The sequence below is a fragment of the Lepidochelys olivacea genome (genome assembly GCF_965140295.1).
Source record: "Lepidochelys olivacea isolate rLepOli2 genome assembly, chromosome: 11".
In the NCBI taxonomy this organism is placed as follows: Eukaryota; Metazoa; Chordata; order Testudines; family Cheloniidae; genus Lepidochelys; species Lepidochelys olivacea.
The window spans coordinates 42,109,742-42,129,284 of NC_140421.1; the positions used below are offsets into that span (position 1 = coordinate 42,109,742).

Genomic DNA, 19,543 nt, shown 5'->3' on the forward strand with positions numbered 1-19,543 from the left:
ATTAAGCCCCAACTGCAGAATCTTTATTGCTGTTGAAGTGCAAGGTAGAAAGAATCCAGAATGACCTGTGGATTCCAGGTTGATTTTACAGGCCAACTAAACTAAACTTTTTTACTTGTAAACTAAAACAGATTTGATGTGCAAGGCACAGACAAAGGAACCAAAATGTCATTTTTAAGAACACTTTACAGCATTGAGCTGCAATTCATTCATCTGAGAAAACAGAGACTGTCCCCTGAACTCCCTTAAGGGCAACTCAATTAAACACTTGGGCTGTTCCTGTCACTCACAGCACTTTGGCTTTTGCCCAACTTTACTCCACCAATGCTGCCTTAAAAAGTCACAAATGACCTATTCCTGGCCAAATCAAAGGATTCTTCATGGTCATCCTCTGATTTTTCTGCTACATTTGACACCACCATTCTCTCTCTTGTGCTGAACCCCATCCCCTCTGTTGGATTCCTGGACTCAATACTCTATTACCTTCTCCACTGCCTTTTTCGGTGTCTCTACCACTTAACATCTCCCACTCTCTGTGTGTCTCACTGATCTATCCATCTTTTCTCCTTCTACACTCTCCCCCGGGGGCCCACTCTCACTTCTATGAATCTTTAAGATCAGTATCCCAAATCTATCTTGGCACCCCAACCTCTCCCCAGTCTAGTCATGCACTGCTGATTGAGACATCTTCCTGCATGTCCTGCCACCAACTCTCACAACATAGTTAAAAAACTGCTCTTTCCTATGAGCCCTCCACCTCTTTGGTGTAGCTGAAAACACCATTCTCTCGGTTACCCAGAACTCATAAGCTCAGTATTCTACTGCAACCCCTCTCCCCCGTTCATCAAGGCCATTGTCACATCTTCTTTCCATTGCTGACCCTTCCCTTGCCCAACAGGAATTTCAACTATATCAGAGCAAGGTCAGCAAAAAAATACAACTATTTTCATTATGAAGTTTGTTGAAAAAAAAAAACTGGAGCTATTAAACATGTGTTATCACACCCTGTTATGTAGCACATATCACATCTTGTTACGTAGCACAAAGGAATGCAGTAAACGCCAAGTCAAAAGAAAAAAATAGTGTTTTATTAACTACCACACTGTTATAATACACTTTAAACGTACAATAAGGTAGCCTTTAAATTTGAGGTGGTTTTAAGGATAATGAACAGATTTCCACATGTTTGTAAATAGGTGAACTGCTGTAATTATTGTTGTACATTTTTGGAAAATGGTATAGAACTTACAGACTGGCTATGTAACTTTATTTTGTACATTTTTTCTATAATTGAAAATATAAACAGTAATTAAAAATAAAAAGAAAATTCAGCATAATAAAAAACATATATGTTTATCAGTTAAATGTACTGGATACATACAATTTAAGGGAAGAAGTGAAAAAGGAAAGATGGTTGATATTTAAATGCAGATTGACTAACCAAAAGCTAAACAACAAATTTAAAAAAAAAAACCTTGTAAAACCCCTACTTCACTATGACTAATATCCATATGGTTGGGAGTATTGTCACTATGGAAGTGATTTTCTGTTATATTTGCATATGTTATATTTTTACTGGTAAATTACATGATGGCTTTCAAGGCCCTGGCAGACAGATGTTTTTGGAAACAAGATTTGATAAAAATCACTGCTGAGACGCAATACACCTAATTTTTGGTCCTCCAGTGTTCAAGAAAAGGGATATATTTCACTATAACATTTGCCTTACCACCCAAATGCCTCAACCTATACATTTTTTTAAACATTTTAAACTTTTTTTAACATTGGTTATATTGCCGAACTTGGTTATTGAAAGAATATTAACAAGACATCATTTTGGCAAATTAAATCTTAAACATGGCTTTTCAACAGGATTTAAAAGGTGAGTATCCCTAGAGTTCCATGTTAAAATGTAGTTTTCAAAATCTTACAAGAGTAATGCTTAAAATATTGTACATAGTTAACCTAATTAAAATAATTAGCTTCAAAATGACAAGCTGATGAGCTAAGTAAAGCCTACACTATGTAACATTTGCTTGGAAACTTGATTTGTCAGTTATGCATAATAAAAATTCCAGTCATCAAGAAAATTACAAAATTTCTTTTATCATAACATGATTTCTTTTCACCCATCAACTTCTTTTTATCTTACAATAGATAAATACCAACATGTTCTCATTTTTACACTAAACCACACAGGATTGATGCATTTGGTTAGACTACCATTCCCATCATTAAATTCATTTTTTAATATAACTTGGTAAAATTTCATCTCTTCTAGATTCCAAAAGTACCTACAAAACCCATGCAATTTTACCATTTTAATATACTATGGAATATCATACAAAGTAAGGCATTTCAGTGTCATGTATAACCAAGTTACTGTCAATCCAAAAATTTTTGCACATCAATAAAAAGATATCTAAGAACTTAGGAACAATATTTTTCTCACTACTGTATAAAAATAACCACAATTAATAGGTATCTTGTGTAATATTTACTCCATTGTCTCATTTCCAGAAACTGTGACAAGCTGTAAAGGTATTTCAGTGTTGGTGAGAATATCTTGATTGCTGGTGCCAGATGTATTAACAGTCCCTATTCCTGAAACAGAACCTTGTTGAATATTTGCAAGGATAAGTGTTGTTCCTCCTGCAGTAATCAAAGTATCATCAGGTGTTGCTTCTACTGATGCCAACACTGTACTGCTAGAGTGAATACCTTTTTTATTCTGATGTGTTTTAATGTGTTTGGCAAGGTGGTCACTCCTCATAAAGCGTTTTGAACATTCCGGACAGACAAACTTCTTCTCTCCTGTCACACAAGATAATAAAGAGAAATTATCTTCATGTACAATAAACCATATAGCCATAAATCATGTTGATGAGAAAGGCACTGGCGGGACACTGTCAACTTCACATCCTTTTAAAAAAAAAGGTTCTCTCTCTCACTCACACACACACCCCCGTATCTCCCACACACTTTAAAAAGATTTTTAAAGCGTTTTCTGTTCCTTTGGTGAGGTTACAAAGGGTTTTTTTTGGCATCAACCAACATGCTTGGACCCATTTGCTCCCTCTTCAGTTTCATTGCTACTGTAACCTCTTGCCAGGTACGGAGAACAGAGTGCAGATGCATTCCCCCAGAGCAGGGCTTGAGGCTGATGCACATGACTAGTAGGTACATTAATTATACAAAAAAACACTGTCAAAAGCATAAAATATGCTATTTAAAATTTTTATTTTTTTAAATTGCTTTCAGTTATCGTAATCCATGGGTTACTTGTAACAATAGTATGTGCAAAATTTTCAAATGGTACTGTGATTTTCACATTCACAGTGTCCCTTTAAGCTCTAAGAGTTCTGAAGCCCTTATCAGTTCATGATGTACTAGATATTGTAGAAAACAAGTTATTTTTAATAGAAACAGATTTCAAAATTAAATATTTGGTAATTAATGGGGGAGGGGGACATCTAATTATTATTACAAAATAAACAGATCACATAGCAACTTTGCTCTCAGATACACTAGCACAACTTTCATGAAGTCAGTGGAAGAGTAATCAGTGGCAAAAATTTGGCCGATTTTAAGAGATTTTTATCCTTTACATTCCTCCAATCAAATCTGCCAAAATCAAATATTGATAACCTGTATGTGTTCTTCTGTGTCGCTGTAACTCATCACTGCGAGTGAACCTTTTACCACAGAACATCCAAGTACAAACAAATGGGCGCTCTCCAGAATGCCAGCGGAGATGAGCTCTCAAATGTGAAGTCTTCCCATAAACTTTCCCACACCCTGGGATGTGACAGATGTGTTGTTTCTTTTTTCCCAAATTAGAGCCTCTGTTTAAAAAAAAAAAAAACATACTAAAATTATTCAGCAAATCTAAGTTATTTCTCCTGAACAATATATATTTTGTATGATTTAGAAAAATGTATCCAAATAGTTCTGTATGTTAATCTGAATGGATTTTCAGAGTAACTCCACATATAATGAAAGCTCTGTGAACTCCACAGGAAGATGGACCTAAATTCTGTAGCACAGTTCCTGGATTCTGCAGCACTTTGATGCAGTAGACTGGAAATTCAGCAGCAACTTCATTGAAATGACAAAGTGCAGGCTTTTAAAGAAACATGAAATTGAAAAATACAATCATTACAGTAGTCCAATATCAAAATAGATAGCAGAAAGTCCATTTAATTTATAATCTCCATATTTTCAGGATTTTAATATTGCAAAGACTTGTGTATTTGCAAAGAACAACTGCACTGCTGAAGTTGTGAAAGGGGAAGCTGGAGATTTTGGCAGCGAGGAAGGGGACAAAAAGGGCTTTTGGCACCTTGGGGAGGCACAGAACGCTATTTCAGATTGTAAAATAAAGAAATTAGCTGAATGTTTCGCTAAAATGAGCAGAAGTGAAATAGTTAATGATTTTGACATTTATATTGTCAGACTTAAAGCCAGATGAGATGAATGGATCAATCTATCTATACCTAAGTTATCATTTCCAGCTGTCCGCTGACTCAGGAGGAAAAAAAAACTGAAATGTTTTATACTTTGTTAGTGTTTTCAAGATTTCCTCACAAAAATGAAGGCGGAATTGCCCCTCCCACCTATCCCCGTTTTTTTAAATGAAAGCTTCAATTCCAGAGAACAATTCTGTAGAAGTGGTTTGACTCCACAAAAAACCGAATAGCCGTAAAACTACGGAATACACAGGGCTCAGAATATAATGCACTGTAGCAATTCAGTCGAAGAGGAAGTGGCATAACTATGTTCCTGAATCAATTCCATAGTCATATGGGCCTATCTGGTTCCCAGTCATATGTCTGCTCCCATCCATCAAATCTCTCTTGCTCTAACCCTTACAGCATCATACAAAGTTCAGTTATCTGCCTTGTACTTTTTTTCTTCCTTGTCCCTCTTAGATCAACTTACTTATTACTTTTATGCTTATGATACCCAGTTGCACATATCTTTAGACAGAACTGACTCTTCCATCTTCACCAGTCTTGACCAAGAACACTTTTCACTTGGGATATTTAACTGAAAAATGAAGATGAAGTGAGATGTACTTTTTCTGGCCGACAGGAACATCTCAAACATCTCTCTCTTCTACTTCAAATCTCAACTGAGTCCTTCCATTTGCCCCTAACTTTAGTTTTAACTTTGGCTGCTAGGATAAGTCTACACAGCAAAAAAGACTGGCAGCAGCAAGTCTCAGGGTGCGGGTCACCTACTTGGGTTCACAATGAGGGGCTAAAAACATCAGGGTAGACGTTCAAGTTCGGGCTGGAGTCCAGGCTCAGACTCCACTGCCTCCTGTGCAGTCTGAGCCGGAACATCTACACTACTATTTTTAGCCCTGCAGCGTGAAGTCCCACGAGCCCAAGTCAGTTAACCCAGGCTCTGAGACTTGCTGCCATGGGGTGATGGTGCTCTGTAGATATATCCTTAGCTCACCACCTTCTCCTGCATCTCTGCTGGTTAAGATTTTTTTAAAAGAGTCTAAAGTTAGGCTTCTAAACCCTATTAAGTCACCCAAATAAACAGACTAATTTAAATAGTGCCGAGTACTCAGCTGATTCCAAAGGGATTTAGAAACCTAACTTTAGGAAAAAAAACATTTTAATTGCTGAGATCCTGAAGATGGCTGGGAACCACAGTCGCTCATAGTGTAAGTAACTTATGCTGCCTGCAACAATTCCATATTGACTCACCCATCAGCTGAGAGTAGCCTGACTCCAAGAAAGAGACCTAATTTATTCCTCATCATCTTTTAATGTGACCATGCTCTCCCAATCCTCAACTCAACGGATTCTGTCTTCATTTCAGAATGCAGTTCAAGACCATCTTTGTTTTGAAAACCACTTATTCTGTACTTGTTCCAGTCTCTCTTTTCTCCCCTAAGTGCTGGTTCGCTGAGTGTCTAGCACTTGCCTTTTGTATATATTCCTCCTCCTTCTCCTCTCCCCACCCAAGTATAGTCATGGCAGGTGGAAGTATTCTCCGAAAGCTCTTGCCATCTCTGATCATTATCCTTATTTCATATAATCAGAAAACATGTTCATCCCTTGCTTATGCCTTCCACACTACTTACTGATTTATAATCCAATAGTTTGATATGTTCTGTATACTTTATCTTTACACCACTGTTCAGCAACATATGCCATATTCCATCTCCCTATCTTGTAATTAACACTAAAACATTTTGGGAGAGTGTCTGTGTAAGACATACAAAATTACATCCAAAAAGATTTCATTAGAAGAATTGTTAGGTTGTCAAGAGAGTTAAGGTTGCAAAGTCAAACACTCAGAAGTATCTGAGGAAGGATGGTCCAGTGGTTAGAGCACTAGCCTGGACTGTGGAAAACATGGGTTCAGTTCCTGCTCTGCCAAACATCGTGTGTGACCCATGGTAAGTCACATAGGCCCAGAGCCTCACAGGTATTTAGGCATATAACTCCTATTTGATTTCAATGAAATTGATTTGAAATCAAATAGGAGTTAGATGCCTACATACCTGTGAGAATCTGGACCTTTTTCTCTCTGTGCCTCAGTTCCCCAATTGTTAAATGGGGATAACTAGCGTTTAATGGGGATAAACAGATTGTAAGACAATCAGATACTATGTGATGGGGACCAGATAAGTACCTAACGTAGAAAAGTTAGAAAATGCCAGCATCAAAGTTGCCTATACGACCTTAATGAATATGACAAGAATCTGGATGACACAGTCTGTAATTACAGAGTCACATTCTACCTTTTCCACAGTATCCCTGTCTCATTCAGTATACAGGAAGGACAGCACTCACTGAATGGGAAGCTATTCAATACTTTTTCTTCATATTTACCATTCAAGGTATGGTTCCACACCTTATTTAGTGCATAACCATTTAAAACCTATATTAAATATAGAATTATTAATTTCCTAATGGGCTTTGCTCATCATGCACATTCATCACTGTATTATCTGAGCTCTTCAAACAAGTAAATTGATATTAATGTCCCCATTGTACAGACAGGGAGATTAAAGCCAAAACTGTCAAGCATCCAATGATTCTGAATGCCTAGCTTGAGCTACCAAAGACCTTCCTGTTCAGAGTACTTTATAAGTTCAAAGCACAGCTCCAATTGACTTCAGTTGCAAGTTTGAGTGCTCTGCATTTGTGAAAAGTAGGCCTCAGATGTCTCAAACTGGACAGAGACAATCAGTGGCTACCTGTGAAAAGTCTGGTTTTAGTGGCTTGCCCAGCATCACAGAGGAACTTTGTGGCAGAGGCAGGGACAGAATCCAATTCTAAGGCATTCAATTGCCTTAACCATGACACCATCTCTTCTCTTCCTTCAATATCCTGTCTCATTCACTAGATGCTTTCCAACTTCTGCTACAAATGAAGCAGGGGTCCCAGAGACAATAACCTCATTCACTACACAACCCCAATTAATTCCCTGAGCATAGGCCATCCTGTCCTCTGAAAAGTAGGCCTCAGATGTCTCAAACTAGACAGAGACAATCAATGGCTACCTGTGAAAAGTCTGGTTTTAGTGGCTTGCCCAGCATCACAGAGGAACTTTGTTGCAGAGGCAGGGTCTTGAGGCAAAAATAGTATGTGATCATGTATTGAACATTGTATGATAGTGCATGCCCATAAGGAGCCAAATTAAGGTTGCACAGACAACCTTAATTCTGGCATTTCTAACTTCTGAGCACTTGACTTTGCAACCCTAACATTCTTTTAAAAATGTATTTTCTTAAGTTTTTACAAAAGCAAACTCCATAATGTAGAACTAAGCTGGCCCCTCAGGAGTCATTGCCAAGGCTGGGACCTTAGACCAGTGGTCTCCAAAGTGGAGTGTGCGCACCCCAGGGGGTGCGCCAGAGGATCCCAAAGGGGGCGCAGCAGGAGGAGTGCCGCCGGACGGCACTCCGCTGTTTTTTTTCTTTGGCGGCAGGTCTTCCCGCCTTCTTTCTTCGGCGGCACCATAGGGGTGCGTGATCCAAAAACTTTGGAGACCATTGCCTTAGAACATCAGTACAGACTTCAACCACTGGAGCTAACTGAGGAATTGGTAGCAATAGTAGGCAGTTTTAAATGGTCACCAGTCATTAGAGGAGGAAAAGACATACATTTTATCCGTAGGTATACAGTTATTTACTAGACAGCATATGAATACCGAAACTCAAAAATCCTGTGTTCAAATCCAGGCTCTGGAGGAGAATGCACTCTATTGGTTAGACAGTTTCACCCTCAAACCACTCCTCCTCACACCCCTAGTTCCTGTCCCAGTGTCCCTCTTACCTACCCTTTCCTCCCCCTTTCCCTCCCCCACAAACCAGCACCACTTGTTTACTCTCATCTCTTCCCGAGCTCCCATCTCGGGCTCTCCCAACCACCACCCTCTGAAGTCCAGCCAGGCTACTTTTTCCATGCTGACTGGGCACCAGCAGATTGCAGAAGAAACCCTGAAAGCACAGGAGAGATGCTATTCCTGCTCTCAGTTTTGATGCCTGGTGTTATAGCAACCCCTCACTACTGGGAGGAGCATTTGCAGGGAAAGTCCTTCTTAGCCCCTGCAGCCCTCAGATGAAGCAAGTTCAGTCACTCTGTGAGGATGGTGCATGCAATATCTAGCTGGCATACAGGAGCATGACTGTTGCAGAAGAAATCTTCAGAGAATTTAACTCCCAGCCTATAGCAAACCTTTACTGAGCATGTGCTAATTCTGATTTTTCAGAAGTGTATTTGTCCAAATCTGAGATTTTCATGGGGGCGGGGGGACTCAAAAAGGCACGTCACTGGCAACAAGGCAACCCCCTTAGCAAATTTCAAGTCCCAATTCCAAAGCATGGAGATGCTAAAGCTTCTCAATGAAACAGATATAAGTTTAAGGTGGGAAAAATCAACATATTTTAACTTAATTATGTTCTCAGAAACTACTGAACCAGTTTTACTGAAACTTAAAAAAAAAAAAGTCAGCCTGAGGCAGACACCAGGGATAGGAAACTTCAGCCCAAATGGTAAGAGTCCAGTGAAGTTATAAGCACCTGAAAATAGGGTTTTATAATACAAAGAGTTGAAGCTACTTTAACTATAAACACTGCTAACAGCTCTGCCCATAATTAAGTTGTATTGTATCATTTTGCCAGGAAATACTTTGGCTGTCTAATCTAGGTACTTTCCTTGCAAGCACATCAACAAACCAACAGAGAAGATGTGGAAGCAACAGGGCAGCCAGACTTAGCTAGCCTCTCACAATCCTTAGACAGTAACAGGTTTGTAGAACCTTAGGATGTCAATATGTCCTCAAAACAGAACCAAAAAGTTTATATTTGATTTTCAAATAAATTAGGTGCCCATTTAAAATGGTTACCGACATGGTTGCCAAAATGGACATGAAAATTCCAGTACAAAGGCTATTTTCCAATATACAATAGTTTCAAATACAATAATGCTATCCTAGATATTTCCATTTCAGAAAGGCAACAACTTCTTCCCTCCCCCTCCAGTTTCCGACACCCATAACAAGATCCTTTACTGAAAATATGTCAAAACACAATAGGTCTCTAAAGAGTAAAAATGTTGCAAGTAAAAAAAAAAATCCAGGCTTGTCTCAGCTTTTCATACCATTCCCTTCACTATAGGAGACAAAGCTGTTGAAGCCTTTGTTTAATCAATCAGGAAATACACAAACACAGGACTTAATCAAATGCTTGAAAATTGAGATATGGTAGGAAGCCAATCTCAGATCTGCATATATAGAAAACTCAACACACTTTCGTATTATTCAGGGCCATGTTCTGCCACCCTTACTCATGCTGAGTAGTCCCATTCATTTCAGTGCGACAACTCAACAAGCATGGAGTAAAACTTGACTCACTAGAGTGTAGAATCAGACCCTTCCCCTGTAAACACAAAATAAGAGCTGGAGATGTTTTATTGCATAAACTCAGTGCCCAAAGATCTCCCATAGCTACAGTCAAGAAGTTTATAACTGAGTTTCTTGTCTTTTCTCATTATTTGTTTTCCGCATAACAAGTATTATATGGACCTAAATAGTTGCATACCTCCCACCACCTTCTTTACAGTTGGGACAGGTGCAAGCAACTCGTCGCAATCTTTTTCCTTCTTGATGTGTTTGGTCCCCTTCCTCATCTACTACCTGTACTCTCAAATGCGACAGATCATTGGTATTCAGTGTAGAATCGCCACTGAGCTGCCACTCTTCTGGATCAGGTTCCTCTTCTTTAATCCTAATATCTAAGGGAAAGAACAAAACACAAATCCATAAGTAGCCCATTGAACAGAGAGAAGCAAACCATAATGATGAAATCTCTACTGCAAAGAGCACTGTGTGTCATTCTAAAGTCAACAGTTTTTAGTGTGCTGACATTGCTGCTGTGCCTTTGTAGCCTATTCCATATTTAAAATGTGTATATAACTTTAAATTTCAAAGAGCAAGCCAAAACTAGAATACATCTAAAACTTAAAGTCTGAACTGTTCTTGGTAGAGAAGGCCACCAAGACCATGTCTTTTGGTTGTGGCTCAAAGAGTAGAGTCCTTACAGGGGTTTGCACAGCCTTTAACTAGATCAGTTTAAAAAACAGATTTAAGTTAAACTGGTGCAACTTTCCCATGCAGACAAAACCTAAAGTTAAAAAACGTTAATACTATACTTATTCAGAAACTTAGTGAGTGGTAAAAGGTAAATTAAAATGCTTGAAAAATAAATACAAAACTATTCAAAATGTTACATTATCTGAATGCATGTATTTGTAATTTTAAATACAAACTGAAAGATTCAGTGTTTGTTTTATAAACCTGTGAGACCCAAGTTCAGAGCTTCTGCAAGATAGAACACCACCCTGAACAAGTACATCAGAAAATGGAGTTACATTCCTAGTACTGCTTTAGTTTGTAATTTTGATGTGTGCAAGAAAAAACTGCACAAACCTGAACCTGAGTAGCGGTGGGTGACTGAGGAACAGGGGAAACTTTTTCAGAATAACAATTTTCTGCATTTGAAGACCTTTTCAGTTAGTTTTATTAAAAAACACAGCAAAGTTCTAGTTTCTTTAAATTAACAGCTATATTTAAGCAGTGTCTTGCAATATCTTTTTTATTTGCAGAACTCCCACCAAAGGGCAATTCTGAAACGCTAAGGACGCAGGGAAAAAAAAAGAATTACTATGAACCTTCAGTAATTTACTGTATCATCTTGGGGTTTAAATTTACACAAGCAGCTAAATCAAGCCCCCCTAGAAATTAAAGTCAAAACAAGTATTTCAGTATTGTTTGCATTTTTGTATTGTTTCTAAATTATAACCATTTCTTTAGATATTTTTAAGAATGAGACCATCCTACGTTCTAAGCACATACACAAAAAAAAAAAAGTATAATTTACAAATAGGACTACGCAAAAAACTCCACAGCTCAAAATAAACGGGTTTTCAAAAAGAAACTCCCTGCCACATAAACTGATAATCATTCTCCTCCTCAAATGCTTGTGAGAAGAGCCACGGGAAAGGACTAAAACTTAGGAATATAACCCCTCATTCAGTTTTTTGTGCAGGTAATTGTGCTTCAAGGACTAAGGGAAAACCATGCAGGGAACAGTCAGACATATAAAAAATAATCAAAATGCCCTCACTTGCATTTTAGTATGCCACAACACTGAATGTTGGTATTGCATTTCCATAGTTGCCTTTTGGTGCCTCGATGAACTACAGTGCTCTGAGGCCTGACTGATGAACAAGGCCCTCCTCCCTGTACTCTGACACACAATGGACCTAAATTCTGTTGCAAGGTCCCTAGAACCTATGGCAAACTGATGGAAATTCTGTGGCAGCTTCAGATACACTTTTTTTAATATACAGGTTTTTATTAAGTATGAAACAAGTAGTGCCAGCAATCTTATCCACTGCATTTTTATGCTTCTATTTCACACTGTCCCTTGCTTTCAATTTCAACATGCCATATATATTTTATTAAGATGAAATGAACAGTTCACAAACTCAAAAGCTAATTGTTTCCAGTTTCTAAAAGTGCATGAAGACCCACTGCAATGGCTTCCATTCTGTTCACCTTTTCAAGTTTTTCTTGGCATCTGTGGGGCTAGATATAGGTGTGGGTTTGTTTGTTGATGGGTTTTTCGTAAGATGAAAGCTGAGCTTCTAGTCTACAATTCTGCAGCAAGGAGTGAATTCTGCAGTTGCAAAATACAAAGAGCCCTGACTAAAACCTGCAATCTGAGTTTACAAATATCTGATGGACAAAACAGTAAGTAAGAAACTGCTTCAGAGAGCTGAGCTTAGGAAAGGAATACCCTAGTAGTAATCATAGAATCCTAGGACTGGAAGGGTCCTTGAGAGTTCATCTAGTCCAATAATGGGGTGAAACTGAGCAGATGTCAATGCCATGTATGAAAACTGTCCTTAAGTATGGTTTGCTATTGCAGCTACCATGACTAGGTAATCTAATATGGAAAGGATTTTTCTAAAGTTTCTGATATATCAGTCTGGTACCGCTCGGCCATTTGCTTCTCATATGACATGACAAAAGCATCAGTCAAACCGGACCAGAATTAAGGCAAAAGGCTCTGGCCCTTCCCTCTTAAATTCCCATTCCTGTTCTGCCTCAACTGGATTTAAAGTAGTATACTCCTGCATTATTTTTTTAATGAGAAATTAAGAGTTTCATTCCACTAATTTTTGGCTTATCTGCCTCTCCTGCCTGCAGGATTGTCAGCTGATACTATCTCAAAGATATCTGTGGTTTTCAAACTCTGTTGAACCTGTACAGCGGTACAGAAAAATATAGAAGTGAAATTCTGCTCACTTACTAATTTCTTGGTAAATCTTTCTAAAAGCAGTTTGTCTCAGAACCAAGGCTTTTATAAAAGCATGGGTACAAGCTAGCTCCTCAAACCAGCCATTGTTAGGATGACCAAACCAGCGATCTACTTTCCAGAGTGCAGCTACATTAGACCTTTTAACTCAACCATCAAGATCCGGTCTTTAAGCTCAACTGAAAGGTTAAAAATGATAATCTGTCTGTAGAACCCTATGAAGAGCTGTTAAACATTTGAATTCTAATCAAACTCTCTATCATTCAGTCCATTAAGAAGACAGTTGCTGTTTCCGATCCTGTCGATATCTGGGACACTGCGACAGGGGCATGCTCCATTCCTGCTTCTTTCCAGACAAAAACTTTTTAGAGACCTTCTTCAGCTAAAGCATCCAGTGATTTATTTAAAAACTTTGCTCCTACCACCTTTACAGATTGTGCAGCACCTTTAACAGTATCCTGGGGCTTTAAGGCTCCTGAGCCCAGCAAGGGAGAGCCTTCTTGTGGGCCTGGCTCTACCAGCCCAAAGTTCTTTCACTTTCTCTCTCCTCCCTTCATTTTCTTCCTATGCCCTTGTACCTTCCGAGTTAAAGAAGTGATAGTTTTTAACTCTCTCCAGCCTATCAAAATTGGCACAGTTCCCATATTTAAGTGTGCATGGGGCATTTACCTGAAATTGCTGTGATCAAAGTGCTGGATCTGCTGCTTTTCCCCAGTACTTTGTCACGGACACAATCTTAAACCCCAGAAAGTACTGAGAGGAAGAACCTGTCTACTTTATGGTTTCTGCTTGAGTACTTCTATTTATGCAGAATTATTATTAAACTACTTAAGAATTAATCTGGTCACTTTAGACCTCACTTCAGGTGAGCTCCCCATTACTGTAGGGAAAGGGGGGTACCCCCACACAGTTGATGCAATTCATCCATCCACAAATGCTTTTAGTAAGCATCACTGGATTTGATGAACTGTATAATTGCAATTAACACAAATGCAGCCTCTTCCCCTGGACACCAAAATCATCCAGTCTGCCTGCTCAGTTAAGCTTTACAAGTCTCCCAACAGAGAGTTAGAATTATTGTTCTCAGACACCACCCCAAGTCAACTTCCTCATGGGTATCACAGTTAAGTCAGAGAAAGGTCTTAAGAGTGCAGACATTCAACTTGCATTTCCAGTTAATTAATTCTATATAGCTGGGTCCCTTTGAAAGTCTGAGAACTTTTTAAATAAACGAGACAAAAGGTCACCACTTTGTCCTCTTATAGGATGTCAGGCCTCTGTGATTCAGTCTCTCTCTTTTCCTTCAATGTAGCAATGTCCTCCACATCTCTGTGTGTAATACAGCTCTCAGCGTCATAGCTTTCCTTGCTTATACTTCTGGATGGGAAGAAACTTTGCTGAATCATATTAGGCAAGAGTCAGATTTCTTGGGTGAGATTTTTGTTTGTGCTAATCTAAACTAACTTCCTCCTCTAAGTCTCCCAATAGCAGTAGTCTTCTGTGTCTCAGACTAAACTCTTCAGAACAGGAACTCCTTATGGGTGTGGCAGTTACATCATTAGTACTTAATATGGGTCATCTTTCAGGAATCCTTGCTGAAAACTACATCAACTTGCTGATGATCAGGAAAGCCTATCATCAGTTTCAAGCAGAATATTTGCCTTTTATAAAAGTTAGGCAAAACCCCTTGTTGGGTAAACCGATCCTTTTGCTTCAACTCCACCCAAATTTGAAGCTGAAGCATCCAGCGAAATAAAGGAGCTCTAGAAGCTCCAAATATAACTGGTGGAACATTCCCCCAACTATGGAACCTGGCTGTCTTCTTAAGACCCTGTTGCAAATACCAGCATAGTCAGTCTTACAGGAGTTGGTGGAACCAAATTCCTGGAAGCACTGCTGCCCACTGGAAGCTGATGCCATACTGCCATAACTCAAAAGGCCTTCTAGAGCTGCTTAAATTACACCATATGCTATGCAGGCCTCTGGAGCAGCCCATCATCAGAAGGGTGCAAAGGTGGCCTAAAATCACCTTAGCACCCCACTTCCTTGACTCAGAGTCACAGCACAGATTCTTTTAAACAAAGCAGGTTTAAGTCATTCCCACGTTGATTTTTCCTGCCAAGACCTCTGTTCAAGGTTCTGTATTTCTCCTACAACACTAAATCCTAAACCAATGGAAGGAATTTCAGGGTATATCACTCCTGCAATACTTTGGGCCCACCGAACTCCATGGAAAGTCTACCATTGTCTTTAACTGGCTTTAAATCAGGTCTTAATTTATTAAAATAATCAGTTGTTGCATGGAGACTAGAAACCCCAAAGGCTAAACTCAGGTCTTGGTAGGCAGTCTTTCATTTCACAATTAAAGTAATGAGTTTTAAAGTACTGTATCAATAATCAAGATCAGCAAAAGTGCATTTAAAACCATTCTTGCAAAGCATGCCACAAAATACCTGTTTTAAAGGACCACATGTATTGCTTCATCAGTCAGTCATTTAAAAATAGTCTTAATAGAGCTTAAGTCAGTATCACAATACATATTATGTGACAAAGAATACTTACCATATAGTAATTATGGTTCTTCGAGATTGGAATCTGCATGGATAACCTCTCTTGGTGTGCATGCGAGATCAGATTTTATTTTTTGAATAGCAGTGTCCACTGAGCCCTACCTGTGCCATGAATGCACACTCAAGCCCCAAAATTGAAGGCATAAAAAGCGGGATGGCCACAACTCTCACTCAGTTTGTTCCCCACAAAAATTCCACAGGAGAAGGGCTCTGATCAGCAGGGACGGAGGACACATCTTAGAATCTGTATGGACAGCGCATCTCCAAGAACCAGTTACTGTAAGGTACGTAGCCACTCTCTCATCCTCAAGTGATTGTCTTGGTGACAATCAAACAGTGCTACCGGTGCTAGGATGTGAGTGAATGGAGGCCTCCTTGAAAAGTATTGTACGACTGCCCTACCAAAACGAACATCCAACCTGGAGGCTTGCACTAAGGAATAAGTGAGTGGTAAAGGTGAGGATCAAGCTCCACATCGCTGTTCTAAATATCTCTGATGTGGGGAAGTTACCCAAGACAACCAGAGGCCCCTGGAACAAGCTCTAACTTGTCAAAGTGGCTCTTAGTAATAGCAGCAGCAAAGCTGAAAGTAAAACTTAATAGGCAGCAAGCAGGAGCATAAACTGAAAGGACTAAGCATGTTTGGCGTTGCTGATCTGAGGCCCATACACAAAACATTTCTAAATAATATGGGAGCAGAAAACTGCTGTTGTGAAATGTGTCAAGTTTAAAAATTCATACTGACAGTTCCTTTATAAACAATGGTTCACAGTGTTCCACCAGAAATACTGAAGTTTTCTGAGAACTAACCTGAGAGCTACAAATGTGTGTATTCTGTTTTTTAGTCATTACCAAGATGTTAAAATTTTTGGTTTTTTTAGAGCTACAAATGTGTGTATTCTGTTTTTTAGTCATTACCAAGATGTTAAAATTTTTGGTTTTTTTAAAGCCACATTTCATATGTTAGCCCTCAACCTCTTATTTGTTTCAGTCAGCGTACGCAAGAAAGATGCCAGAAAAGTTTTATATTAATAATGTGGTGTAGTTATCTTGGAGGTGAAAGATACCTGGCAAGATATTAAAGTTTGTCACTTGAGCAAGTATTTATCCAGAAAACTATTTGGCCCTTTTAAGGCCAAATTTAAAATTACTAGTTTATGCTACTTTTATGTCAGTGTGATAAGGACCTCAGGCTCTGGCATGGATAGGATTAAATCTCCTTCATGAGCAGACCACCTCTCCTGCTCTCTAATATCCAGCATGAGTTGATTAGCACAGGGGTTCTCAAACTGGGGATTGGGACCCTTCAGGGGATCACGAGGTTATTACATGGGGGTCTTGAGCTGTCAATCTCCATCCCAAACCCTGCTTTGCCTCCAGAATTTATAATGGTGTTAAATATATAAAAAAGTGTTTTTAATTTATAAGGGGGGGGTCTGCATTCAGAGACTTGCTATGTGAAAGGGGTCACCAGTAAAAAAGTTTGAGAGCCACTGGATTAGCAGGTATGAATGATGATGAGCTTCACTGGCAGCAGGTACCTAATTCTCTGAGTAGCTGTCTTCCTGTAGATCTATATACACACTGTCGGGAGAAAAAGGACTGGGACTGAGAGGACAACTCCTTCCTCAACAGATCTTAAATTAAACAAGCTTTACATTATACCATTTACTTTGGAATTATAGCTGGAATTATATTTGGATAAAGTCAGCAAAATGTTTATAGACCTTCAGGTATAAGTATAAGCCCTTCTGGGGTTTTTTTAAATATAAGGTGAACCTGACGGATGTGCAATATCAGCCCAGCTGTGTACATTCCCTTGGCAAAAGCTACTACTATTCCAACTGCTTTATCAGTTTTCTTCACATTACTTTTGAGAACCAAAAGTACCATCATAAAACTAAATCCAGCTTTTAATGAAGAAATCCTGATCAGAACTGATCAAGTTGTATTTTCTTAAGGGAGTAACCACTCTAAAGTGGGACTCAATAGTTTACAATAACTAATTTGAGAAGCCTTTAAAATTAGATTCCATTCAACTCATCAATTATCTAGAGAAATGTCTTCAGAGGAGCTAACGTACATGGTCTTTTTTTTTTTTTTTTTAAGTTTAAGTTTTAAGGGTCTCCAAAAGCAACGCAACAACTTAAAGTCTACATTTGGAGAAGGAGAAATTATATTATGTGACTGAAACGGAATATTTTTGGGGGACAGGTAAGCAGTAATTTGTAGCCTTCAAATACAAATCATGTGCACCTAGCCTCTCGTTTTTACAGCGGGCATGCAATAGGTCATTGATAAGTGCAGGTAAAAGGAGAAAGCTGCGAGAGATCTTTCCTTATGGTTAATTTCTAGTAAGACCATCAGGAACTGAACCAAGAATCTAGGGGAGCAAAATACCTTTTTGACAGTACTTGACATTTTGGAAATTTGCTGTACTTTGTTCTGCACTCCTCAGATCTAGATAGCTTCAGACCCGACTGTCTACTACTTGCTTTTCCCACTCTGGACAATAACAAGCTTAACAGGAGGTAACATGAGCTCTTGTAAACATCCCAAAACAGGATGTTAACTAATTTAAGATGAAGATTTTCCTTCAGAACTGATTCAGTATAATGGAAGGTTCTGTATATATGTAAGGTATTGTACACACTGTTAGAACTCAAAGCAGTAACAACCTATTTTTCAAGTAAAGAGACAAACTGTCCCTTTCTCACTAGACTTAACTTATTTTGCAGTATCTGACTGTTTTTCCTTTTGATTCTCCGCTTTGTTTACTCATGAGGCATTTTGTCTGATGCTGACTAAATCTCTCAGCAGTAAAGATGTCCTCTTCAGAGTCCCTTGAAACCAAGGTAGAGAAGAGCATCTCTTAACAGTAAATCAAGGTTGAAGGGACCAAACTCTAATTGGACCTACATAGTTCACAACTGCATAACAGCTCACATGATTTTATTGAAACTTCACACACACCAATCAGTTCCGGCCTGAGATAAAGCATAAGCAGATGTTATTTTTCCTAGGGCTACAAACCCCAAAAGGAAAACTTTAAAGAGTATAAGCGGAATACAACTTAATTATGCCTTCTGTGAAAGGAGGAGCTTTAGTGCTTCAGTTTGCCTAGTAAAATGAAGAAATGCAATGAAAACCCTTCCCCTCACCTTAAAATTTTGCAATCCTCCTCATATGTGGTAAAGATGGATTCTTTCAACAGCCCAAAATAAAATAACCTGTCACATGTATCTTATTGATTTACCTTCTCTTGTTCTATTACTCACTCCTCATCTCTTCCCCTTTCATTGAAGAGAAAGCAAAAAACCAAACCAAACAAACAAAAAACCAAAACACAAAACAAAACAAACCTAAGCTTTTTTCGGCCAGAAAAGCATAATTTCTTCTCCAACCCCAGTGATTATTCCCCATACCTATTTTATATGCATATCCTCTAAGATAGAGAAAAATCTATGGTATTGCAAAAGCTACAGAGAGTTATGAATAAAAAGGTAGGAATGGAACACTATACTACAGCAGTAGAAGGTTGTGGTGAATGGAGACTGAGTTTAGCCATTTTAATAGAGAATATCAGATATGTGCAGGAAATCTGAAATACTGGAGGTGAATATTCAATCTGATTCTATTGGTTTGAAGAAACTATGTTGAAAGTTTCTGCGGAGACATGCACCAAATAATATGGATTTAAATTTTTTTATTTGCGATTTTGGGGGAAAGGAGTGGTCTGATATGTGAAGGAAGGACAGATTAAGTTCTCAAAAAGTTTAGGGAAGGGACTTGAAAAACAAAAACTACTAACCCATTTACCATTATCAGAAAGAGAGCAAAAACCTTAACTATAATCTCCACTCAGTCTCAATTATAATCAAATTTTGCTGATCCACTGGTTTACATACAATTTCCTTCTCCTGTAATCCATTATTTCTGTGAACTTTGTCCACATTGCCCCCTTTACTTACCTTCCTTCCCTAGCCATATCAGAAATACTCCGTCAGGGAAGGCTTGATGGATTGTCCCTGCAGCCATTCAGAAGGCATTCAAACTTTGTGATGTAAGCCATTCCCCTCTTGAAACGGCCCAGAAAGCAAGGGGCCAAACTAACTGACAG

General features: G+C 38.7%; 1 protein-coding gene across 1 annotated transcript in view; it reads right to left on the reverse strand.

Moving 5' to 3' along the window:
- Positions 1 to 1,066: 1,066 nt before the first annotated feature.
- The window catches only part of SP3 (Sp3 transcription factor), a 37,110-nt gene continuing 18,633 nt past the window's right edge, over positions 1,067 to 19,543 (reverse strand). Inside the window, exons 5-7 of the mRNA XM_084642786.1 lie at positions 10,073 to 10,265; positions 3,649 to 3,845; positions 1,067 to 2,814 (exon numbers count right to left, since the gene is read on the reverse strand). Of these exons, the coding sequence (XP_084498912.1) occupies positions 2,498 to 2,814; positions 3,649 to 3,845; positions 10,073 to 10,265 (707 nt within the window). The 3' untranslated portion in view covers positions 1,067 to 2,497. The remainder of the gene's footprint in view (positions 2,815 to 3,648; positions 3,846 to 10,072; positions 10,266 to 19,543) is intronic.